Here is a 27,772-nt window from a genome sequence, read left to right as displayed (position 1 = left end):
AAATTCTGAAAATCAAGCCTCCAGTGACATTCCACTCCAGTGGGAAAAGAAAGGAGAACATATACTCTGGTCCTGCAGAAACTTAGTTCATCAGCAATTAAAAAGTGTAATTTAAATACTGAATTTATGTGCTCTTATTCCTTCTCCCTTGTTCAGTCACTCTACTTTTTCACTCGTACTCATTCTCTTAAAGCAAGCATATTTACCTTAAAAACATATTTTAAATGTGTTGAAGGAATTAGAACTTTTGAAAATTGCAAAACATTAGATTATCTACTTTGTAATTTTCAGTCATGTTAAACTGAACTGGAAATATAATGAATGAATCAATTCCCCGTGTTTAGATCTTGGGCTTGGCTTCCAAAGCTCCATTTGGAGAGAGCATCAATTTTAACTTAATCATAATGTTACCATCCTTTCATCATTTTAGCAGATACAGATGATAATCAAAAACTCTTTCAGTGACAATTATTTCTGTAGATTCGGTTTTATTCCAGTGTATAGTTGTCTTAATGTAAGTATGGCTATTAATGTATATTAGGTATCTATCATCAAAGTTGTGTCATAAAATAAAAAGACGATGTGAAAATTGAATGTGTGGTGTCCTGCAGGACAGTTATTTAGAGGCAGCAGCTGAACACCCCAGTTGGAAACAAGGAAAACAGGAAGTTATTTCTTTAGGCTACAACATTGTGTATTAGTTGTTCACAATGTCTTCACATGTTTAGCTTTTCTACACTTATAGATGAAGAACAGTCTTCCTTAGCAGCAAATGACCAGGGAAGATGAATAGTGTCGAAGGTACTATGTTTTGGTCCAAGAAACCAACATAAGTAAAATTGCTTCATTGTACCATGATGGAGTATTGTGATTACTTAGTTTTAGCCGAAATTTTTATTCTAAAAATTTACAAGATAGCCCTTTTTTATTCTTATCTTTCTGTAGGGTTGTTATTAAATGTTAATTGTGAATAGTGATGAATGAAGACTCACTTTTTATCAGTAAATTATGATTAAGCATGTAATTTAAAGTTAAGTTCAAGTATCAATATTCTTTTGTGACTTTGGGCAAAGAATTGTGCCTTTCTATTTCTGGGTAATTTTTAAAAAAACCCTTCAAGCGGAAAATGCCTCTTTATAGAACAAAGTTATTTTGTTTCATGAAATCATGTTCTGTATCCTGACCTAAAAGTCTATCAAACAATTCAGTCATGAAAACTCTGAGAATTTCCTGGCCCCTAAGTACTATCCAAAATAATCTTATAATTATTCATGTGACCCTAAGAACCCAACAGCTGAAGTACAAGCAAACAAATAGGCATGGATTCAGTGTCTATAAAATTAGAAAATGAAAACTAGATTTCCTGTGCTAAGGAAAACTTGCTCTTTTATTAGCTGTATGCCATGGGTAGTATGCATGAATTTTACAGCTGTAGTAGTCTGCCTACCAGTCTTTTACTGTAATATCAGTTAAAGTTGGTTATAAATGAAGATATTTTGGGATACAGCAAGATTCTGTTGCACTTTACATTTATTTAATCCTCAGGTTTTGGACTACAGATCTGAATTATAGACTGTTTCTGGTAGATTTGAAAAGATCCGCCTTTCATTGTAAGTCCAGAATGTAAAGTACAATAAAATCCCATTATGAGCCCTTTTTTATACAAATAAAAATAGTGATTGTATAATTACAATGACAGTTTTATTGCATGTACTTTGTGTCTGAGCTTTGGCACATTTACTCTGAGCTTGAGACCTTCTTAAGCAATTCTCACCAGTTTCTCTACTCGCAGGGATGCAGCATCACACTGTGTAAAAACAGAATTAGCCAGTTCTAGGACCTTTAACCCTTACCACTGGCTATCTTATGAATTTTAATATGAGAGACATGGGAATGGAACAGACTGTGTGTTTTCTGCCTCAGTTATATAAGTATACATATTAAAATAATGTTATAAAAAACCATGTAAGGCCAGAGTTCAGCATATGCAGCTATAGTGAACTTTGACAGACAGAAGAGACTGTAGAAAGAGGATGAGGAACCTAACATCTAAGGGATGGTGAGACATGGTCTTCAACAGCCATAATTTTTAGGTTTTTCTGTCTGGTTCTAAGATGATCATGTTGGCAGGAGATCCCTTAAATGTTTTTTTCTGTACTATATGTTACCTCTAAACCTTTTTATCAGTTTATAGTTCAGGAATATGCAACTAAGGTCATCTTTCAAAGTTGTTTAAATAATCAGTTCACATGAGTGGGAATGCAGCTATTTTTAAATGTGTGAGTTCTGTGGAAGCCTTTCCTCAAATGGGAAGGGTACAGTTGACACTAAGGTACAAACCCTTACAGATTTCTGCTTGTATCTGATGCATGTCTGGGGTTTTTGTTAGTTTTTTAGAGAAAATCTAGACTTGTTATTGCTCCACATACAGGTTAAAAAAAAGATGTGGGAAGGGGGCTGTTGGGTTCCTCTGCTTTCAGTGCTTGGTATTCACCTGTTTTGAATGCAACCGTCACACGACAGTATTTCAGAAATAAGAAATATGAACATGTTGCCTGTTTGAAACCTTCAGTGAACTAATTGAATTAACTTTTTTTCTACCTTTGAAGAAAGTAAGCTTTCAAGGATATATTAAATAGAATTTTCAGTGAATTCTGTTAGAATTTCTTGCCGTTTCTTACTTGCCTTTGGAAGATTTAATGATCCATTGTAATAGTAGCACCCCATTACAGTTTGATGTGCAAAGACCTTTCTCCTACAATGAAAGGAGGAATTTAAAATGCAAATGTTCATCTCTCTTGAATTGAAATTATTTAATCATGATACGTTTAATATTCGAAGATCTAAATGGTTTGAGTGAATTGTTTCAGTCTTTCTGACAGTTTTAAGCCTAATTAGCCTATTTTAGATAACATACGTAGTAGTTACATTCAAACTTCTGAATCAAATACTGAATCAAAAATTCAACCTGCTAGTCATCTTATTGTTTTAAATACCTTTTATAACACACCTCTGAAGTTTTATATAAATGCTTTTTTAAATCAGTATGATGTATTAAAAGTCATGATTAAAATGTATTTTTGAAAAGTGGTTATGTGTGCGGTGCATATACTTTTATGTTAAAAACATAGGTAATTTTGAAAGGTGATGACCCAAGAAATTCCAGTCCACATGATCAGGTTTTCAAAGACATGACCTACTTCAGAGTAGTAAAACTAGTAGCTTTTCAGTAAAAAAACCCCAAGGTATGCATTAGTTAGGTGGAGATTACACTGATGTTTATTTAAAAGAGTAACTTAATTTATTTAGTTACAAAGGCAGCATATTGTTTGTAAATTTTATTGTTGGAGTGAAGTTTGAAGGAAGTAAATAAGCACACAAGAAATAAAAAGAATATTGTCTGCATGTAGAATTGACAAGGGTAGAACAGTAAACAGCTAAAAGTTACAAGTTGCGAAGTACTAGAAAAAGATAAAAAATATTTAAAACTAAGAAGTTAGCAAGTGAACTTAGTAATAAAATAATTAATAAACTTATATTTTTTCACATACATACTTGTACCAAGAGAGGTATAAATAACTGACCCAGCAGAAAGTGATATTTTTGGCCTTTTCTGGCTTTTCAAGGTTTCTCTCACTGGCAAGGGCATTATCTCACATTGCTAAAAACTGATGTGAAGAACTCCAATGTTGTGTTCAGTGTCATCTGTTCATTTTCTCTGTAATTAACTTGAAATTTCAAGTGTTTATGAAAAAAAAAACTTTCAAATTACAAATAAGGCCTTTTATCAGCCTCTGTTTTATATCTTAAGTTGATACTTCTTAGTAGTTACTTAAATCTAAAGTACCTATCATGAAAAGCTAGACTTTCTCGGAGTGGAGACACTGTTTTAAATCTGTATCCTAGTTTGATCACACTGCTTTTTCCATCTTCTAAATCTTTGAAGTCCATCTTTCCTTTGGAAAGAGCTATTTAATACTGTTCCCTTACAGAAATGGAAAATAAGTAAGTAATAGCAACCAGGTTTTATCAAAAGTAAAAATGATGGCTTGTTGGAAGTTTGGACCTGCTGTTACAATTTCTAGTCATAAATCCAAATCTCAAATTAATTTTTTTAAAAACTGCATCATCATTTCCTGATGATAACGAATGAAAAAAAAATCACCACTAAAGACACTTGTCAGATACCAGAGCTGAATAGAGATGGTAATATTTCTGAAGAATGTTGAACTGTATTTAAGGATTGCCTGTGCAAGATAGTTTGATCCTCATTAAATTCTGTTTCTGTTCCTGAAGTTATCTCATCCTTAACAGGATGCAATTCATAAGAAATATTGGCTGGTGAGGTAATGCACATTCTGTAATTGCAGTTGAAGCTGTAGAAAGTTCATAGAACATCACTTAATGAAAATTAGTGTTTGGGCACATCTGTGCCTGATCGCTCTCTTGGCAGCCTTCCAGCTGCCATTGACACTGGTTTCCATGTTCCCAGGGTCAAGTCATCCGTCTTCTGTCTGTGTCCTCTGCTGCTCTGTGCCACGTTGCCCAGTTACAATTTACTGTGTAGAACTGAATACTCAACAAAACTTGCTGCTGAGTGAGAGAGCACTGTTGCTCTCTAGCATGGTACTGTTGTCTTGTGCTCTGTCCTGACATTCTATTTACATCTTCCTCATCCTTGAGGAGAGCATAAGAGTTGGAAAAGATTTTGAGAGCACATATTGCAAAAAGGGTATTGGTAAGAGACGTGCTGGAAGGTATCCACAGTGGACAAATCACTACAATGTTTCTTCTGAATTGCTAGAACCTGAAGATCATTTGCAGAAAAGGAGAATATCTGGATCTCTCACAGTGACTATATCACTGGTCATTAGAAAAGCTATGTGAGCATGCTGGAACAAGTATTGACTCCTATGATGAAGAGGTGCCTGAAGACCTTTATTTCTTTCCTTCAGATGCATGAGGGACAGGCTCCAGTGCACGCACCTCCTCTGGCACTGGTACATGCCCAACCCAGGGAGGGTAACTTCTGTTTGAATTAGGAGATTTATTACTACTGTAAGGAGAAAGTGATGCTATTGCTAGGCTGTATCTTAGCATCATGTCCACTCCTCCCACCCCTCTCACCAGTTCCTGGGCAGTGAGGGCATATGGTGTTTGCTTTTACTCACTGCTGCAATTGCAAATAATGCAGGGTGCTGCTGCAGCAATCAAACCTTGCTCCTTTTCCATTCTCAAAGCAGTTCCTGTTTTTCTTCTTTATCGTGTCCCAGACAAAAGATGAGCAACACCTGTGAGCAGCACCCTGCACATGCCTTACAGCAAATATCATGTTTGTCAAATATTGGGTGAAATTGTAGTGGTACGGATTAATGTGCATATATTTTTTGAGGAACTCTTTCTCCCTGCCTCTGACCCCACTCCCCAAGACAGCATAGCATTCCTCATATGTTATGAAGTACACTTCGGATTTTACCATGGCACCATATCCTCTTATTTTCTAGGCTGTTTTTTTTAAATACAGAACAGTGTTTCAGCAGTCTAGGGATATTTTAAGGAACTTTTCCATTACAAAAGCTAGCATCTCAGCAGGCAAATCATTACATTTAGGCACCGTGTGAAAATACATAGAGAGCAAGATATGAGCAAGTTAAGATATAAAGAACACTGTTAATCCCTGCCATTCTTTCAATTTTTGGGGAGTTGCATATATTTCACTGTGAATGTGTTTATAGCTCCAGCTTTCTTGCTGATTAGTTGTCAAAACAACCGTTTACTGCTATTTCTTGAGCACATATGCAATCCTGCATCAAATGGCTGTGTTTCAGCAAAATCTTCAGGTGATGGTAGTTGTTCTGTTGGTAAGGCTGCAGGCAGGCCAGGTGGCAAGTGCCATTGCTGAATCTGCTGTCAGTTCTGCTTGGTGGGAAGTTGTTGGCTTGCAAAACCACTGAAGGGTGATGTTCAAATGCATTGTAACCTTTTATTTTATTTTATTTTGATCTGGGATGGCTGTTCATACTTTTAGAGTGTTGCCTGTTAGCCAAAAATGTTGGATCATGAGATGCTGCGAGAGGATCTGTGGGAATCTGTGAGTTTGATGCCAGCTTGCAAAATTGCCAGATAGCTGCTTTCATGTTTGCCACAGGGAGAAACTGCAATAGAGTGTCATGACAAACAACAGATTAGAGAAGCTTGGGAGAAGTAGTTGTGCTGGTTGCAGGTAGGGTAGAGCTTTTTTCTTAGTAGCTGGTACAGTGCTGTTTTGGATTTGGAATGAGAATGGTGTTTCATCTCCTGCTGGGCTGGACAGTCATCAGTCTCTCACAAATTTCAGTGTATCTACAATTTAGAAAAGCTTACAGTTGAGTATTTGTATTCATCCACATCATCTGGAATACTATGTTGGGAATGGAATTTAATTGACCATAGGTTTTATCATAAACCTTGCCCTGCTTGTTCTTGTAAAATGCCAAAACTCAGCCAAAAATTTCATCGGCTGTCCTGGTGTGTGCTTATTTGGTTACAGGCTGCTGAGTACCACCAAGAAGATAATGTTCTAACAGTCAAAATTTTTGGCATTTGTAGTCCAAACACTGGAAAACACTTACCAAAATGTCTGATTTATTGAAAGGATTTCTGAAGACCTCACCTATTCGACTGCTGAAGTGAGCAAGAATGAAGTGAGTGAAGCTCTCTTCTTGCCAGTGGAGAGAGCTAAGAAATAGTCCTGACAGAGCAGACCTTCCAGCTGTTCACAGGATCCTTTTTGTCAAACACAGTAAAATCCCTTGGCTTTGAACAACCTGCACAGCTGTTTGAGATATGGGTTCTGGCATATCCTCTTGAGAATGTCACATACACAGTAGGAAGAAAGGCAAGCATATACACTATTCTAGTGATAACAAAAAATGCATTCAGTGTTTAATGTATTTCAGTTCTTATAATTGATACATAATCAGAAATTGTTACAAGACATTAATATTCTAGAAAGACCTTGAGTTAAAGATTTGTACTTTAACAATGCTCTTGAAAGGTCATTAACTAATCAGTGAGGGTATGGTCATAACCTGAATGGATAAAACTGAGAAAATCCAGTGTACTTCAGAAAATTAATTATCACCATTACCTATTTTTACATTTTTGCTAATATATGCTTCAAAGTGTTATGCTGGAGTACCATTTTGAAAGACATAAAACTGAAATATTGAGGAATTGTGCCTTAATGCTTCATTCACCCAAGTTCACCTTGCATATTAGCTTCTTTCTGCCAAAGATTTTTTTTTTTCATAGCGGACTGTGCTTGTATTCCATGCTACTGATATCCAATTTAAATAGTAGAATAAATACATGTAAGAGAGCAGTTGGAATAGTCCTTGGTCATGACTTCCAAGAGACCTCATGTTAGCTTCAAATGTTAGCTTCATTTTATCAGTATTAGTAATGGTTTTCTTCTGAAAGATATGCAGGGCCAAAATGAAAAATCACCATCAGAATTTCCTCATTTTAATGTAATTTTTCCTGGAACAGAACAAATTTGAAAAGAGCAGCATTTCCTGCGCTGTTAATTGTGTTTAGGCTTGTATGTTCTGTAAAACCTTTGTGTTTTCCAAGGAGATATTTAAATGGTCTTCAACACACACTGTCCTGAGAGTTATTACTTGTTAATATGCCATTATGGCTTGCAGGCATTTAAAAATGCTTTAAAAGCATGTAACAAAAGAAGGCAGGCTGCTGTCAGCACCCTCCATCATAGAAATGCTCTGTAGGTGAACAGCCAGGAAATCAGAGTGAAATGTGTCGTACCAACTGAACACACACACCTCCTACATTTCAGTATTCCATCTTGATCATTCAGAATATCTTGATAGATGTGTTTAGAGAGTGTTTGGACAGGTGCAGTGAAGTATTTAAATCTCATTACACCGTATTTTCTCATATTTTTACAGTGCAGTAGCAATAAGCATAGTTTTTCATGACCATTCTTTGCAGTGAAATTCTTGGGTATACATATTCTTCATTATTTTAATGAAATTAGAGTGATTAGACCTGCTGCCTAATAATGGGACATTTTCTGTTCATAATTCCAGTTTCTGGGTTTCAAAAGCACAGCAGCTGCTAGATGTTTGACAATATGACGACATGCCGCCAAGTTCTAAGCTAAATACCTGAGGCAGAAAATATAGGAAAAGAGAAACAAAAAAAATTACTACAGTAAGAGATACATGTATGTTTAAGTAGGAAATCACAATTATTCTTTATGAACTGCTATATCTGATATTTCCAGTCCAGCAGCACCCATTCTGGGTGAATATGTGCCAGAAATTGGGCAATAAATGTCTGTGGTGTTTAGGTTTTCACCATTTCTACACAGTAAAGCCATAGTAGTGCTGTGCAGGAAAGGGCATATTGCAATTTGCAATTGCATGATGATTAAACAGAAAAAAAAAGATTGAAAGAGAAAAATAAAGAATAGCTTCAAGGCTAGCATAAGTTGCTTGTTCTTACAGTTATTTTTAAAGATATTTTTAATATCTTGGCAAAATATGTCTGTTGTCACTGTAAGAAAGTTTTATTGCCTGAAGGTTATCAATAAGTTAACTTGCAGATACCATTTTAAGTTACTAGAAGCAAAACTGAGGGACTTTTAAAAGTAAAGTTTTGATGATTTATTGCATACATTATTAAGAGCTGAATAATGTATTTTGTTTCCATGCATTTTCCAAGTATGGACTTGGTTATAAAGCTACAAGGATGGAATTCTGTCAGAATATAATCTTTATTTTAATGCTAGTTTTTATTTTTAAGTTGGAGGACAATTTTCTCTTGTGGAGATCAGAAATATTGTACGTTGCAAGTAATTTTTATTTTTCTTTTATTTACCATTAAAATTTCCTTTAAAAAGAGAAAAAATTAAAAATCTATTGAAGCCATAGGAACTTCTATTGGAATACTGGTGTATTAGTATGTGGAGTTTCCTGTTTCATCTTGTTCCTTATTTTAAAAGTGTTGTGTGTTCATTACAGAATGTTTAATATTGCAACACTTTTAGATAAGTCAGATACTGTCCTGAGTTTCTTGTGAGTTACTGCTTTATATGCACTGAGACACAGCAACATCAGACTGCAGATGGTTTTGCAATCTTTAATTTGATATGTAAGGCAAAAGTGGAGCTTTGTTTTTTCATGGGTAGCTTTCTGTTTAGTGCTGCTGCATTTTACTGTTTTTGGTTGACATTCATTTTTAATTACGCTAATCATTCTTTGGTAGCGGTATGGATCAATAGGATCTGGATTTTGCCAGGATGAACTGTAAATCCTGGCTTGGAATAAACTTCTTTGTCTCTCAGGCAAGATTAGGTTTCCCCAATTGTCTGGTGTAATCTCTCTGAAAGGCGGTTTCTCCTATCAGTTACCTGAGGGATTTGTTGCTATTCTGATTGTTTCAGTTCTTTTCAAGGGCTTGTAAGTATACACATTGTAAGTCTGTATTTTTTTGTAATCTAATCTGTGTGCAGCAGAGGTAACAGAACTTTAACGCATCAAAACAAACAGAATTTGAAAATGTTATGTGATGTGCAGAGTTTGGAGACAACTAGTGCCCCAAAGTCTACTTCACACAGAAGAGATTAACACCATTATTCTATGTATAATCTCTCCAGCAAAACACTGTCGCCTATTTCTGTCAACAAATGGTTTCTTTGCTTTGGCAGCTGCAAGAAATTTTAGTTGTGTAGGCAACAGAACATGCCTTTATAAGTTGCAGAACCCAATTTTAAAAATATTTTGGATGGTAACTGCAGTTTTGAGACGTTAAATTATATTCATTAACTAAATATTTTTTTAAACAAGTTGGAAAGACTAATTATGTCTGCTGTGTGTGACACACTCGTAGTCCAAAGGTTCACTATTTCACAGTACACCTTTTGAAAAGGTACTTTCAGACAGTTGGCTAAATAAAAGGTCTACACACATCCCGCCCAGGTAAGGCACGCTTTAAGAGCACATTTTCTTTCAGAATTAAGGAGATGTGTCTGTACTGACAGTCTAAAGTCCATAAAGCTGCCAGATAGCAAAAAAAGAAGATAAAGATGCAGGTGTAATATTTCTAGAAACCTCAGAACAAACAAATTTTGGAAAATCTGCAGGGAAGGGGAAAAAAGATTGATGCCACGGCATTTCATGCTGTAGCACAGTGCATGAGTAGTGTTGTGCATCACGATGTAGTGCATCACAGAAGCTTTCTTTTAATGAAATTGAATTATGTATAACAATAGTCAACATGTGAAAGTTTCTTTTTTATGTTAATAAATATGTCAGTGTTCTTTTCCAGACCATTGAATTACATTACTAGTTAATGAATTATTATATTTTAATATAAAATTTTAGTGTTTCCCTCCAGACATGGTTATTACAAAAATTAAAGCTAAGATAACAACTATCTACTTAATATATTGGATTGTATTTGATTTTCTGCAATTTATTTACACAGATGAAAGAACCACATCATCGTTCACCTCTTCTGTTAGTGGAGGGTCAGATCCCCCCATGGAGCAGGGAGCTGGATCCCTCCTGACTTACCTGGCAGGGTAAATGCCAGTCTCAGGGCAGAATGGAGGGCGTGAGATCCGTGTACCTCCCTGGATCCGTGGCTGGGCACGTGTGTGTCCTGTGGGCAGGGTGTTGGTGCCTCTGACGTGTGGCTTGCACAGGCTGTGCAAACAGTTCCTTATCGTTTGACTGAGCACATGTGTGCTTGCTTTGTAGGACTGGCTGCAGTTTCTGCCATGTTGATGGATAGCTGTGTTTTGTTTATATGTGGGAAAGGATGGCAACAAGACACAAGGCGTTAATTGAAAAAAAACTGTCATGAAGCCATCATCTTGTTTCTTCTGCACATCTATAAGACTGGTGGGGAGCAGCCTCATGAAAATTGTCTCAGCACCTGTCCTGGTGACATTTATACTGACCTTTCCCTGTGTTAATTTTTAGTTTACACTTTGTAATTAAGAAGCACAGATCATTGAAACAAATTATTAGTGTTAATCAATATGTCAGCATACAAGAATGCAAAGCATCAAGTCTCCCCTTGTATACTAAATGAAGAGATTTCTTTCAGATTCTTGCTTTGATCATTAGACTCTTTTAAATAAGCAAACATTACTTAGTTGCTAAGCCACAGGCTGAAGTTCATTAGTGTGTTATCACAAATATTGGAAAAAGAGTACTAAACCAATATAAGAGAGAGGACCTGTGCGTAGGCTGGAAGTAATGCAATAAACGGAACACCGGAACATTTTGAAAGAGGGTTCAGAGTGATTAAAACCATTTCTGTTTGCGAAACCCCACCCACTCAGCAAGAAATAGTGCCAACCCTGAGTTGATCTGGTTTTTCTGCTACTGATACCTCTAAGATTTTCTGGAAGTACAACAGATCTAATAGTATTATAAACAATTTTGTGCATATTCTGTATTTTAAATGTTGATGAGGTATGTTGATGTGGGTTTTTTTAGTCTAATGGTTATCTTTAGAATGCTTTTAAACATGGATTGAAAGCCAGAATTACTTCTTACTTAAATATGCTGTTTTGGAGCATAACCCAACAGGCCAGTTTTGGATAAGTAGATATTGCTTTACAACTTTAGAACTTTACAAGAAGTCGTGATCATTTGGAATTGTTTTATATTCAGTGTGTTATCCTAAGCAAATGAACTAACAGTCCATGCTTTTGCATTCTCCACAGATCTTCAGTACAGTCAGAGAAGAAGAGGAAGGAGCAGAAGATATTTTTGAATACATTCCTCATTTTCTGAGAAAGCTCCCAACATCTGTTACAGACTATATATACAAAGGAGATGGTTTTTGTGTAAAACCATGTGTAACAGGTGCTTACTGTCAATATCGTGCCACTTTGCAGAGGACTGCACTCTCTAACTATATAACTGGTGCTTTGCTAGAAGCAACTACATCATTAGGAGCAAGAAGTGGTCTTTTAAATATCTTTGGAGGATCAACTGGAAGAACGATGCTTAAAGGTAATAATTTTTTTTTTTAATCTTTGTCCACTTAAAGTATAGGATGAGTTGCAAAATTATTAACAATATGTGGTATTCAGTAATTTATGTACTCATCCATGAAGTTAACAGATAAGAAAGGTTTTATGTTTTCAAATAGGAATTTTCCTTTGCAGTTATTATGTGTAACAGTGAATAGCTATCTTAGTTTAATAAAAATAAAAATGCATCTAAACTGAAAAGAATCCTATTACAAAGCAAGCACCTTTTCATGTTTTTTTTCTTGTTGGAATCTTTTCTGCCTGCATCCAAATTTAATGCCCAAACTGTTGTTTTTAGGGTGTTCTATGTGTTCATTTACCAGGTGCTACTGCTCCTGGGCTGACTTGGTTCAGAACTAGAGAAAGGAGTGTATGCTCTCCTTGGTTATTATTGTCATTATACAAGTAGCTGTCAGCATATCACCGTGTTGTGGAGTGCATACACTTCATTACTGTTGGTCTTCTCCTGGATCCATCATCTTTGTAGTATTGCATCATTCCAAATAACATTGGTATTGCCTGTATGGAAAGTGCCTGTTGGAAAATGGATGTTGCATACTAAATGTCCATGCTGATCATCTTCATATGTAATATTATCCTTAATGTGATTCAGTTTGGTCAGTTTTGGAAGTTAAACAAAGCCCTCTTGGTACAAATTCTGTGCTTGAAAAGATGGTTTTGTACAGAACAGTACTTACATTATTGATTAAATTTTAATTAATGCCTAGAATATTTCATAAGTTACTCAAGCATTTGGAGATTTATCATTGATAAACTATAACAAAAGGATGTAGTATCTCAGTCATACCATGGTAGAAGTGATGCATGTGGATATTATGGCTTACCCAAAATTTTACAGTAATATGACAAAATAAGTGCAAAATCAGTGTGGTTCCTTAACTAACACAGATACTGACTTTATTTTTAACAAATAATGGTGTAGTTTATGCTCATATATGGCTGTCTTGTTTTTATCCCAAAAAGTGGCCCTTTCTTGTTTTAATTAATTTCTCTCTAGGCGCATCAAAGGCCAGAGAGAGGCACTAAAATATTCTAAGAATTACAGGTACAGATGGCAAACATGAAGCATATAAATGAATTTCTGTAGTACCTTGAGCTTCACGTACCATTGTTGTCTGTGAGAGACAAATATGTACAGTATAGTGTCCAATTTTGGTAGGATTTTCTGTTTTATTTTGTTTGGTTTTTTATTTGTTCTGGGGAGAGAAGTGCTTTAGAAAAATAAACAGGGACATTCCTGCTAGAGCTCAGAAAGCAAGGTTAGAAGAACTGAGCCCTGTGCTTCAGAACTGAGTTCTGAAACTGAAGCAGCAGCAACAGTTACCTTGGGCTTACCCAGCTGCTGATACAGCTACATCTTTTTATGGAGCCTGAGCTAGTGAGCGCACATGTGTACTCTATGTACTCCATGTACCAGCACACTTTGCACTAGTTTGGGGGTATCTATGGTGACAGTATTACGTGGTGTATGTTGTTGGGTTCTAAGCCAAAGGATGTAAGACATTTAAAAAAAAGCCAAGATTTTGAACTCAGTTTGCAATTCCACTGATAGCCTGTGTAGATAGTAAAGATTGGATTTACTGTAGTGGTCTAGGCATGATTTACTGTGCTGGTTTCTGATAAGGAAGAGGTGTCCTGCAGCTTTAGGATATTGAAATTTTAAGGATGTGGAAGCTTCCTGTTCATTTATATTGTGATGATGTATTATAGCTGAGAAATGGTAAGAGTCCTCTCTAAAAACATTTATATTGAGTGTTACCTGGTGATGTGACCAAGTCATTTGCATTAGCAAGGAACCCAACTGCATTCTGAATTCAGAGATCTGGTCATTATTCATAGGTGTGTACCTTTTGAGAAATTGTCCTCTCCATACAGATTGATAAGAAGGTTATTTTCATCTGTCCAGCATCCTCTGTTTGGCTGGATTAACCTCAATAAGCTAACCTCATCTAAACCTGAGAAATTTTAATTCACATCAATAACTCTGTCATCAAATGTAATGGAGGATTTGTCATAGGATACAGAATGTCCTGGGAACACTTCACTCAGTAGTTGTTTGGAGGAATTGAGAAGGGAATGTATCGATCCTGTTGTGCTTTAATAGCTGCTGTCGTTTAACCCTGGTAGGCAGCCCCTTGCTGCCCCTCACTTCCCTACAATGAGATGGGAAGAGAATCAGAAAGGTAACAAAAATTCATTGAAAAATTCAGTTGAAGAGAGTTTAATAGATAAAATAAAAGCTTGTGTGCAAGCAAAGGAAAATAAAGAAGGAATTCAATCAACAGGCAGGTGTTTAGCCCTTTCCATGAAAGTAGGGCTGTCACATATAATCACTTCTTGGGAAGACAGACACTGTAACTCCGAATTGGTTGTCAACTGAAGAGTAAATATTACTGCACTTCACATGATTTTCAAGAGTGTTCTTAAAAAGCTTCCAAAGCTGAAGAAACAAATTTCTATTAAATTTGTTTAATAGAACCAGTCTATATCATGTAGTCTTGAAAAGATCTCAAGGGCTGTTGAATTTTTCTTTGGAGAACCTTTTCTGGACTAGACAGCATTCCACTACTTTTCTTTCAAAATGTTTGCAGTTTTTGGAGACAAAATTCAACACTTTCTTTCACAGTGTGTTTAAAGAGGAGCCCATTACTTTAATGTCGTGTGCCTTCATGATCCAAAAGGAAGACCTCTCAAAAAATTAATACTCTCTTTAGTTAGGGCTTTTATGTAGTATCTGCCCAGGAGATAGGGATCCTGCCAACAGCAACTCCCTAATACTGGGATGGCCTTCTGGGTTTGTGTCTCCCTAGCACCAAGCACTTTGTGAGTTCTTTGTTTTCAGTCCATCAGGGGTTACTTAGTGACCTGAGTGATGAACCTTGCAGTCACAAGCAGTCCAGCTCCAGGGAATACTTTCTAAGGTTTTCCTTGGTAGCTAAGGACCTTAAATGCTCTGAGTCCCCAGGGCCAGGGTGGTTTTGTGGGCAGATCAGCCAGTGTTGTTAGTTCCACAGAAAGCTTCCAAACATACCAGACCTTCTAAGCCAGAGTTCCCAGTCACGTGGATCTGAGACTGAGTTTTCAAAACCTTACATAGGGCCTGCTGTGTAGGAGAGTCATGTCTTGTGCCTGGAGCAGGGCGCCTGCAAGCCCCGCTCCCACATGGCCCACAGAGGCTCCCGACTGAGGGGCTGTGACTCTGCTCCCCATAGCACAGGGACAGTCTGACAGTGGACTCCCGGGAACCACAGATGCCTGGAGTTCCCACAGCTGGTCACTGACATTCACATCCTTGTCAGCATCATTGTTGCTACAGAGAACATAATTTTCACATATGAGCACTGAAGACATTTAGGCTGCACTGTTTTAGTACCTCTGTATGTAACTCAGTTTTTGGTTAGTAAAAATTCTAAGTGTGTCTTTCAATGGGATTTGGATTGAAGCCAGTTTTTTTTTTTTTTTTTCCCTGTAGAAAGGAAATCCTGCTTCTCAGCCTGTTCTGTTTCTTACAAATTGATTGTTGCAGAAGTTTGCTCACAGTTGTGAATGGGCCAGAACTTTCACTGGAATCATATTTGGAGGGCCAGTCATTGTCATAGTTCATGTGGTGTTGACATTTTTATGCAGAAAGTGGAAAAAAAAGTTGTATCTTTCTTAAAGAAGGAACTAGAGTATGTGAAAATGTTTGTACTTCACATTTGGTAGAGTTATTTAAAAGAAACATACTCTTCCCTCCACCCCAATTTAATTCTGTTTGTAATCTAAGATAAAGAGAAGGAAAGTCAGAAAGAGATGTCTGAAGATGGAGCAAACTGCAAACATTTTGTATCAGTATTCTTTTCACTTTAGTGTCTTCTAAAATGGATGAGTCTGATGCCACTCTCTGTGATATAAATCAGACTATATCTTCCAGAGAAAGCTCAACAGGACTTGCTAGACAGGCAATAGCAGGTTTTGATCAAGACCATAAGGAAACTGATTTGTCATGAATGTGGAGGTAGACTGCATTGATCTTAAGAAAACCTGCTTCATTCATCCCACAGGATTTAGTGATTACCCTTTTTTTTTTTTTAATCAGATTTTGCCATCTGCAAGACTACACAGCAAATGGATGCCCAAGTCTCTGTGGCTTTTCCCACTGCTATTTCTTGTACCCTTTGCAAAAAGTGTATTGTTACAATATTGGGAAAATTCCAGTCCCTGAAGTTGGGGCAGTTGTCTGATAGCTATATGTTGGAGTCATGGGTGGTAACAAGCTTGATGTACATAGATTAAGAAAGGTCAGCATAATTTAGCTGGTGAGTTATGCATGTGTTTGTGTGTGTGTATGTTTGGGCCCAAAGATTAAGACCATCTAGAATGTGAGGTAAAGCCAAACAAGCTGAAAATAAGACCTGAAAAGACAAAACGTGTTTAGGCTGACAGTCTGTGGTAAGATGTGTCAGGCAATGCACTTCAGGAGGGGAAATCAGATACTGGGGACAGGTCAGTCTGTCTGCAGATAATGTGGCCTGAGGCAAGGGTGTGAGTCAGGGAACAAGGATTTCATGCCGGCTCTGTTGCCTCCAGGAGTAGGTCAGGAAGAGCAGGAACAAGTGCAGGTCATCTGGTTAGGAACAGAAAGAAGAGAGTGACATGGCAGGAAGCACAGATCAAGTCTGAGACATCACGAAGGAGGAGAAAGATTTTGGAGGACAGCTCTAAGTCTAGGGACATGTGGGACCATCCGGAGCTGGCTGTAATGATTGTCCCTGCAAACTGGCAGAAGGGAAGGATCACTGAGATCAGTCTCCTGGCCCTGTCATCCTCTGGCCAGGCCTGGTTGCAGCCTGGTCACACCAAGGGTAGTGTGAGAAGGACTTAATGAGGATCATTAATTTAACAAAAACTTCCTTCAATCCAACATGTTTAATACATCATAGGCACACAGATTTAAGTTCTGCCAGCATAGCTTGTCTTGTCCTTACAGTCCTCTCTCCAGGATCAGTAAGGCATATTACTGCAAGAATGACACATAATTGAACCAGGCAGAAGATTGAATTCAATCAGTGTAAGTAACCTTATTAAAAGAATTTAAAATATTTTAATCTGTACAATTGCATTTTTGGATGTAATAGGTATCATACTCCTGTTACATCTGTATGGATCTGGGTATCCTAATCTGTGTAAAGAGATTAAGAAACAGAAGGGAGTTTCAGCTGATTTTATATAGATTTTGGTTCCAATAATGCTGTGTGACACTTTTTGGTATGCTGTTGATCCTTTAACCTGTGTATCTGTGTCTCAGCTTGTAGCAATTTTTTTTTGGAAGTCTATAGCTGTTATTTCCACCACAAGAGGAAAAAAGAGTTGAAATGCATAGAATAAGTCTGTGTTGTTAGAGGTTTGTTGTGAGGAAGGTAATTAAGGACATGCTGATGTCTGTGAATGAAAGCTGAGAGAGCAGAAGTTTGTGCAAAATTATGTTAGTTTTAAAATCAAATTTATTATTTTTTAGGACTAGAATTCTTCAGAAAAAAAATTAAATTACATTCTGAGTGCAGATAGTTAATCCCTGAACTGCTTATTATTGTTTATTATTTCAAAGGTCTGAACATTTGTTTGAATGGACCTTGTAAAAGTAGTGTCCATGGGAACTTTTAAAGTGTAGAATGGAACTTTTTCGGTATGTTTATGTTAGCATGTCAGTCAGGAGCAGAAAACCCCAAGGACTCAAGCAACAAGATGACTCAAAAGTCATCTCTTGAAGCTTTTGTTTTAGGAAACAAACTAGGAGAGAAAATCAAGTTTTGTAGGATAATGCTGCTTTATCTCTCTCCAGACACAATTTTTTTTTCTAAATTTTAAGAAATACTATAGAGTTTACTTAGCAGATCAAAGATATTCAGTTATTTTCTTTGGGTTTTCAGATATTTGCGTTTTTAACTAAATTTAATTAAAATACTTTAGTATTGACTCTATAATGATGAGAAATGTTTAATTTGATGGTTCATTTTGTATATTTCTAGTGAAATAGCATTCATAAAATTTATGTTTATAGATAAAATTAATTTTAAAGTCTTCTATTACATCTCCATGGGTATCCTTATATTATCGTATTTAACATGATTTTTTTTAAAATCTAAGTGTCCTGGTTTCCAGCTGGAAGTTGGAAACAACACTAAATTGTCATTCTTCCAATTAAGAAAGAATATGCTTGTGTAGTCAATGAAAAAATTATGGTGTGTTGGCCAGGTCCCATGGTCATTCCTTCAGTAGAGATTTTTCAGACAAGACGTATATTCACCGTATAAACAAAGTGTCTCTGAGTGTACTGCTCGCATTCCAGTTCTGCACAGACCTTTCTCAGACTTCCTGGGGAAATGGAGAAAGCTTTCTTGTGGCAGCATATTGGTTTTCAGTCTTGTGTACTCTAGCAAATTTCATAACTAACTTTTTGGTGATGTAGTCCTGCTGCTTGTAAAAGTGGTGTAAACTGTGTGTAGACAAGGGGAAGGTTAGAATGAGGAAAAGAAGTGATAAAAGTGCCAGAGGCAGATACTGACCATGGGATGAAAGCAGGGGTTTGGTTTCTACTTGCTTTCTGAACATAGATGCAAGCTGAGGGCTATGCTGTCTTTTTAATTCCCCCTATTTGTAAATTCTTCTGGTTAATCACATTTCTGGAAGCCTCAGGGAGGTTTTCCTCTACTTTGCCTCTCAAAGAAACTTTTTTGGATGATTGCCTAAGTCATAGCCCTTTGTCCCATTAAAGCTAATGCTATTGCCTTTTACTAGAGTTGTTAGTGCTGGGTGCTTAATAGCTGTAAAGGTAGGGCATTTGCTAATAAAAAAACCCCACATTGTGGTTTTTTTAATGCTTCAGATGAAGTTTCCTAAAACAAAAGTAATTCCATTTATTACTTTTGGCCTGTTTAAACAACATTGATATAAATATAACTTGTACAAAAGCCTGAGTGTAGGGTAACTTACTTCTTAATATATTTAAAGACAAAAATCCAGCAGAATTAAAATCACTCTTGTTTATAACTCTGCTGTCAAAATCAAATGCTTTTAGTCTTAGCAGGATGTATGCTCATCCTTAATTTCTAAACTTCCTTCCATTTGAATCCTAGTGTTTCAGCTTTTATCTGGGGAGGTGGGAAACCTGACCTTTCAGTGAGCCAGCCAAATGCATGTCTTCTTCATGGCTTACACAAGGCATGTCAGTTATGCATTTTGCCACAGTTTGTAGCTTTAAACTGAGCAGCTGTTGCCTGACTGTTAGTTTGGACAAGTGCAGCGTGGAGCCTTTCTGTGGTACTGGAAGTACCTGCTCTTCTGGCATTTTAGGAGGAATCTAAGATTCAATGGAAGGCACATTTGCCGGTAAGATTTGCCCTTCGGCGGCCCGTAGTAGCCAGTTCTGATTACATAAAGGGAGTTAAATCAAAGTGATAGTTTTATTTCCAGAGAAGTAAATTGGGTTTTCTAATCTCATGTTAAAGCTATAATGGCTGCACTTAATAATAATGCTGTAAGGACACAAACCTGTTTCTAGGTAGAAAATGAAGTAAGGATTTAATATAAGCAATATGAAACAATGTTGTAACTGTGTATTTTGTATTTCAGCTTGTTTGAAATGGAATGCAATATTTCAAGTAATTTGGGCAAATTGCTTTGCATTTATTTCGCTCACATTACAACTATTTAGATATTAAATTATATTGTGGGACATTCCTTTGTTTCTTACTTTACAAAGAACAAGTCTCTGTTACAAAATTGCTGGACAATATATGAATTTCAATACTTTAAAAAGTACTAGAACAAAGTTAAGTTGTTTTTTTTTCCTGAAGTATATAAATTACTCAAATGTTACAGGTTAGCAGCATGTTTCTGAATGTAAATGCACTGCTGCTTTTTTCTTTAGTGAGCTTTTCTTCCTGGATCCTCAGTATACAAGTTTATGTTTTCCAACCAGTTTTTTTTTCCGTGGTTGCTTAAGGGGGTTTACTTTTTTTTTTTTTATTTTTGAATGACATGTATGTATAGCAGCATGTAAAAGCAATGTTTTGCTCCTAAGTGGTCATAGAGAAACATCTATATTTGCATTTTTATTTTTTTTAAAGTGGCATCTGTAACTTGAATGAAGTTTCATAATATTTTACTCTGTGAAAGGAATGTCTTTTATGTGCTAAGTCTCCCATTTCCCTAATCTGGCTGTTAGCTAAAGGCTATGACAAACATTCACCATTCAGAGTGATAGTACCCCATTGCAATAGGAAGGTTGTCTTGGTTGTCAACACTGTTATTCTCACCTCTGTGATTTAGACAGCACAGAAAAAAAGCACCCTGATATCAAATGTATCTGTATTAATTGCAAAACAATGATCTTTTTGATGTCTCTATTCAGTCAGTGGTAACAAATCTGAGATATCTACAAGTATTACAAGAAAGGGAGTGAAATTTATTTTAGTTAATTTCAACTCATGAGGACCCTGCCTTTTGACTGTTTTGCAATGTTTTTAGTTTTGATTTGAGGCAGAATGGTGTAAGCATTTTTCTAAAAATTAAGCTGATATGAGGATTTTTCTTAGGGCATAATTGTTTTAGCTTTTATTTAAGAGGATTCATATTGACATAGTTTTAGAATATTTAAGTATTTGCTTTTGAAATACTAGTTATGTATATAAAAGCATTGCTACATACTTTAGTAATTCTGAAGTAAGTAATTTGCCAGGAAGATTTATCAAGCATGAATTTAAAATGTTTCAGAGCAACAGTAGAAGAACTAGGATACAGTTCTAGGATTTGATGCTAAAAGTACCTTTAATTTTTTCTTGAGCTTAATTTTAAAGGTTTTGCACAACTCTACTGTAATTACATATTTTTGTCTACATTTCCCATGGACTTAGTGTGCCAGATTTCGTGCACACTTTCAGCTTTCTTTGTAAGTGTTGAGATCTTCTAGGAATGGGATAGATCTGATGCTGTTGCATTAGGTCTCCTCTCTTTGACCACATCCACAGTGGTGTCTTCCGAGAGCATTTTTCTTTGAGGGGGGAAAAAGAATTCTCAATCTGGAAAAGCTATTGCTTCAAATGCCTTTTATTATGTTGCTGTTAGCTTTTGAGGAGATTCGATCTGGATTTTTTCACCTTTATTTGCTTGTTCAAATGTAAATTGCAAAGCTCTGCAGAGAAACACAGTAAAATAGTCCTTTGGAGGCCCAGGAGTTGGACTGGATGATCCTTGTGGTCCTTCCCAACTCAGCATCTTCTGTGATTCTGTGAATAATTTCTTTAACATGGATATTTCCTTTTAAAAGCAGAGTAGTTGTTGAAGTATCAATAAATATGCGTAACTTATTCTAAAAAATATTATACCATTTTTTTCAAATAAATTGCTCTTCTTATGAGTTTCTAGAAGTTTCAAGTTGGAATTCAGAAGAATTCGGATTTGAAACATCATTAATCTTAGGGACTTGATTTTGAAAATAGCTATACCTAAAAAGAATGCTTTTGCATATTTGCTGAGAACAGTTACTTCTGTTCTTGTGTTGGTGTAGGCACTTGGCTGATAAAATGTAATTAACATTTTAGGAACTTATTTGTGGTATCATACTTTAAAGCACCATCAAATAATTTTTATTATTTAAGTTGGATGACTTAAATTTGAAAAAAAAAAATGAACTATAGAAGTAGAGTTTTCTTCTAGGCTTTAGGTCTTCATTATATGCAGTTCTGTAATTGCTGTGAAATAGAAAAAATCAAATTAAATCATATAGTTCAGGTCTACCTCATAGGTACAGTATTTGTGAATATAAAACCTCCTAATTGCTACAAACAAACCTTTTAAGTATGCACTGAGTACAAAAAAGAAGTGCTGCTTCAGATAGGGGTTGTCTTGAAGATGGTGGGCAGATTTGCATACAAGGTCAGTGTGAGAAAAGTCTTCAGGTATTTTCCATAACCATATATAGAATGAATTTCTCTAAAAAGACATCAAGGAAAAACTAAAATAAAATTTGAATTCCTGTTTCCAAAGATAGAACTAGAACTGTGTCAGTAACTAGGATTTCTGTTTGCTTCCAAACCCCCAAAAATATTATACTTTCATTTGTTCAAAAGAAATGGACAGATCCTTCAAAAACCAAAACTTTTTTTGAACGTCAAATATTAGAAAATATTTCAGAAAGCTTGAGAAGGAAAAAAAGATTTAGTGATTGCATGGATGATGGTACATCAAATTTGAAAACAGGAGGGCAGTAACAGCATGTTGTTTGGGAAAGTAAGAAAGCTCATAGCATTGCAAAATCTAATGTCAATGGAGATATTTAGCTGGTCTGACATCTTTCTAAGTTGTCTTTATTCTAAGCTCAGGAGTGGAAAGGCAACTGTGCTGCATTGCAGTCTTCTGAAGAAGCCTGGGAACTATCATCCACATACACAGCTTTTCCCAGTGGTTGACAGAAGGGTGGCACTTTGAGTTTGTCTGTCGTCAAGGACCAACAAGTTGTTTTTGTTATGCATTTTTTCTGCTGGATTTAGTTATTTAAAATCTGATATATTTCCCCTGTTGGAAGGTGCTTACATACCCACTACAGTCAGATCTCCTCTCAATTTCACTTTACTGAACTAAAGTTATGCATTTCTGATCTAAATCTCTTTCTCTCAATCACACTATTCAAGCCTGGAACAAATTTATAGTTCTCTTTGAATACTTTGTGGTTTGTCTGTGTCTTTAAAAAATACAGAAAAGATAACTGTGTGTAATTGGTGTCATCCATGATCTATGCAGGAGGACCTGTTTTTGCCAGCACCACTTGCTAAAAGCATAGAAAGAAATTTGGTTTTAGAGTCCCATCTTAGTTATTCTGAGCTGTGAACTTTAGAAAAGCAAAACTCCTTTTGATACCCAGGATTTGCAGTTCTTATGTCTAGACTACTTCCTATTTCCAGTAGATCTATAATGTGTACACTAACTTAACTGCTTGCTTTTTTTAAAGTCACGTTTATAAGGTAAAGTGCTTAACTGCCATTTGACAGTCCTGGGGTAATTGGGTTTGGAAGAGACTGTGCTGGTCCTAAAGACAATGTCTTATTTTTTTGCTATATAAACAATACTGTTGACATGGTTGGTGCTAATTCTGTTTAAAACCTTAACTGCATTACAGGTAGCAGTAGCACCACAAGGAAGGAAGAGAAGTGTTAATTTTTGCTATGTACTTTTACAAAAGAAATTAATTGCATTTGAAGTCTTCAGGTTAAGGGAGATTTCTTGAAATCTGAGGAAGGTACTAGTTTTGAGTTTGTTTTCAGATGGTAAAATCACTAGCTTTGGAAGTTATCCTGTAAGGAAAGGACTGTAAACAGCCTTTCTAGTATAATCTGCTAAAGCTCAATGACAAAGACACAATTCATTAAGGAGTCTTGTGACTGTTTAGAACAGCTTTTATATAGCAAGTGTATTAATCCTGTGAAAGCCAAATGTAATAAATACTTCAATTTTTTTACAAGATAGCTGCTTTCAGCAGTATAACACATATAGCTACACTCTGTTTGGTTGAACACAGTCTTGTATAAATGTATCTTTGTTAATTTACCATATGATGCCCAAATGATATAAACTAAACAAAAACAATTATAGAAAATAGTTGCTTATATAGTTACTTGTAGCAGGATTTAGTCTAAGCAGAATTACAGTAATTTACTAGTGAAGTTGTAAAAATCTTGCAAGGATAAATAAGTACTTGGAGCATTTATATTTGAGATCGGAAGAAGTAAGTAATATTGAGGCAAGTCATAGATGTTGAGATTGTTTAGATCTCTATTATGAAGTTAAGGTTGATTTAATACTTTGTGTAGTCTATTGTTTTACTTCTTCTGGCTTCCAGACATGTGCCTGCCCTGTTCTCTGCTGTCTGCTGTATTCCACTAATCCTTCTTTGGCTTAAACTCCTGTGTCGTAGAACAGATTTCAGTTCTAAGGCTAAATCACACAGGCTCCTCCAGTGTATAATTTAAAAACATATGAAAGAAAAAATCAAAATCTTTCCAGCTTTGACTTTTTGGCAATTCTGGTTATTGCGATGAATTTTTTTCATTAAGCTACATATTTTTTTTGCTTTTTCAGTAATACAGATTCTTTCTTGGACTTCAGAGTTTTATTAAGCGTATCAGCATTTCCACTGGTAGTTCACCTGGCCATGTCTGTACTGCATGGCAGTCATGACTCTTTCTGAGGTGGTGAGGTAGCCCATGATGCCATTGGTCATTCAGTCCTTGGTATAGCCACTAAAAATATGTGACTGTGCTTTAAAGTGCTCTGTATGTCTGTGGAACGACTTTGATTGTACTGACCCGAGTTTTGCTGTATATTTCTCTTTTCTGCTTTAAAATGCCTCTCAGCATCCTTTGAGTTGTGCTTCTGGCACAGCCTTTGTGATTCCAGAAACCTTGCTAGGAATAGCTGGCTAGTAGCAATACTTGCTTAAAAGAAAAGCTGGCATAATATAATAGTTACATAACATCATGAATATGACTTACTATTATGGGAAGTTGTAAATTCATGTTAATCCCTTATAAAAATATCTTATGAGTATATGATGGGAAGCTAAGAATATGCTATTATGCATATATAGCATAATAGCATATCCTTAGCTTCCCATCAGTTTCCTCATGAGAAAAATCAGCTTCTTAAGGATGCAGACTGGAACAGCCGTTTTGAAATTTTCTGGTAATTGATGTAATTAAGTATTTGCATTGAAAGATACCTTTCAAAAGTACCTTTTAAAATTTGGAAATTGCATTCTAGAGTAAGGAATAGCTTCTTTCATTTAATTCTGTAAAGTCATTACAGAATCCTTTCTTTCACTCAGTAAATTTAGCAATGGTAATTGGACTGTGCCAAACAGGTATTGTACTACGCTGCAAACTTGCATTCAAATTGCAAATAAGGAAAAAATGTAAGACTAAGGATTGCTGCTATTCTAGGTAGAGAGATTGGTTTTACTCTTCCTGCATTACAAGAGGAAGTAGTTTACAGAAGAAAAGAGCTGAATTACTTCCCTTCTGAAAAAAAACATCAGTATGGCAATAATTTTACTTCATTCCTCTGTAGGTACAGACTTTCATTTTCTCAGGCTGGCTTCCTAAATTGTATTTTAACCCTACAGGAAAAATGCTACTTTGACATAAATACATATTTATCAATGAGCTTGAGAAAAGACTGTGTCTGGATTAAGGGGAAAAGAACATTAACGAATCCACGCTAAAATAAACAATAAACATGTATAGAAAGCCATCTGTGTTTTGCCTGCATGGATCCCTTTGCATGTTGTGCAATGTATTTTCTATCCATGAAGCGCTTTCCGGGTGAATTTGACTAAAGGTTTCCACAGCTTTCATCTGCTGTGTGTCTCCATCTGCTTGTTTCTTTGATATTGCAGAATCTATGTGGAAGAAACATCTTATGATACTACGAATTTTTTTCCTTCCTTTAAAGTATCTGTTAAGTAACACACCTTTTGTCCTGAGAGCACTCAACCCAGGATACTTAGCCCATAATAGTGCGTTTCTAAGAAATGGCTATTAATACTGTCTTTAAAGATAGTCCACTTTTAATTCCAGCCAATATGTAGAATACAGTAGTCCAAAATAGTTCAGTCGGAAGGGACCTACAGATTGTCTATCCCAAATGCAGTAGCTAGCCTTAATTCTTTTAAACTAAAACTTAAGAGATTGTGCTTGTTTTTATCTAGGAATACACATAAGGATTACAGCAAGGGCATCAGCTGTGATTTTACCTCTGTGTTTCTGTGCAGTGTAGACAGACCAAATGATATTTTGTATTCAGAAACCTAAGGAGGAGTAGCAGAGCTCTGGCTGTGTTGGGGTAGAGTGGAGGTAGCTGACCTCCAGGACAGCGCTCTGCAGGACCTGCGAGAAGAGCCATGGGTTTGCTGCACAGCATTCCCAGTGGCTGCAGGCTACTGATTAGCAGTTAATGGCATATTCATTTTCACATCTTAAACATCTCCCTCTCTTTTTGACCAGTTTCAGTGAATACTTTTTTAGTATGTCTTAAAATACTTTTAAGCCATTTCTTTGATAATGAAGTGCGAGTGCTGAATGGCTGTGAATTATGATTATTAGCTTTGCCCTTCACCTTGTTATGTAATCCATCAATTTATTTCCAGTTCATAATTTTTCTCCACTTTTGGCATCTTTTTCAATTAGTGTCCTTGGTTCACTCATTTATTCTTGCGTGAGAGAATCTTTTCATATTTTCCTCTGCATTGTGAATTTGGAACTAGGAGGTAGAATTACTGCAGTATTTATTTTTAGCAGCATAGAACTCACTGTTCTTACTAACTCTTTGTTAAATATCTTTATAAATTATGGTACTGTCTTTAACAGCACTTTGAAAGGCCATATTTTTCTTACTAGGTTCTTCCTGCTGTACACTGCTGACAAAAAGCTGTTATCACAATAGTTTTGTGATGTGCTATTTACAGGTTTTTGACTGATGCCTTAATAAATCATGCAGTTTTCTCTGATGTGTCTTAGGGCGTTTCTAAGTGTATATTTTTGTTTAAATACAGGTGTATTTCCTGGATTTTGTTTTTGTTAGAAATCTAAAATTCTTGCACATCAAATTAAATTGTAGCTGCTGCAATAAATCTCCTATCCACAAAATGTTATCATCATCAGGAAATTATTCAGAGCACACAGTAAAGTCAGTAATAGAATCCTCACCAAAACTAAGTGATGAAGGTGTAGATTCTGTAGGTGCTTCAGTTATATAGAGATTGAATTTATATTATTAAAAGTGTAATGTAAAATAAGTGAAAAAGGTTCCATAGCAGATCATACAAAGGTATTTTGTACACAGGTGTACAATCAACTGTATCTGCCGTTAATGGTTCTATTCTCTATCCATTTTCTGTGAAATAGTTGTGTAGAGGAGGAGTCTCAAACAACCTAGTGTTTGGAACAGATTCTGTTTAGGTAACTGCTGAAAGCAGGCCAGAATGATGAAAACTCTGAACTGATTGAACATTTTTCAAGTGTATTCCATTCCTTTAAAATTCTTTCCCTGCTAAGCTTCAGGGCTTAAATGGGGAACATCTAATCAAGTGTTGTTTTTGCTGGCTGTGGCTTGGATTAATTTTGTTCCAATAATCAGTAAGAATAATAACCAAAACATCTTATGCAGCAGATTTGCCTGCCCTTTGGTCTGTGTGGAAAATCTGGTAGCATGCCTCATGCACCAGATTGTCTTTCCTTTGAATATTCGAAAGGCAAGAAAAATGAGTTTTAAGTGTTGTACACTTACCAGTTCTTACTTAATCCTCATTTAATTTTTTGACATAATTATACTTAAAATTAAGTTCTCAGATTAGCATCTAGTGCTCATCTTGTACCACTAACACCAATGGCACTTTTGGTATTTGTTTCACTTGGTAGGACACAGAAACCATAGGAAACCTTCTTACTATTTTTACCTTGAAGGACTATATTTAATGATTGTTTTCCAAATTGAAATAGTTTTCATTTGAATAGTGGGCATTCCTGTGCAATATTTGGGAAACTGGACTAGACAGGAGCTGACCATTCCTCTTTCCCACCTATCCTTGAAGGTTCACTGTCACATATAATCTGGTCTTCAGCATAAGAAGTACCAAAGTAAAGAAGATGATGCTTTTTACAAAAT

General features: G+C 36.0%; 1 protein-coding gene across 2 annotated transcripts in view; it reads left to right on the top strand.

Annotated features, from left to right (window-relative positions):
* Window positions 1-27,772, top strand: part of PLCE1 (phospholipase C epsilon 1) — a 136,908-nt gene that overhangs the window by 50,309 nt on the left and 58,827 nt on the right. For both annotated transcript variants that reach the window (XM_083866007.1, XM_083866006.1), the window contains exon 3: window positions 11,744-12,035. In XM_083866007.1, coding sequence (XP_083722133.1) covers window positions 11,744-12,035 — 292 coding nt within the window. The remainder of the gene's footprint in view (window positions 1-11,743; window positions 12,036-27,772) is intronic.

Source organism: Zosterops lateralis, assembly GCF_965231275.1.
Source record: "Zosterops lateralis genome assembly, chromosome: 8".
NCBI classification, from domain to species: Eukaryota; Metazoa; Chordata; class Aves; order Passeriformes; family Zosteropidae; genus Zosterops; species Zosterops lateralis.
The sequence above is the reverse complement of the archived record's forward strand: the minus strand, read 5'-3'. Positions and strand labels throughout refer to the sequence as shown.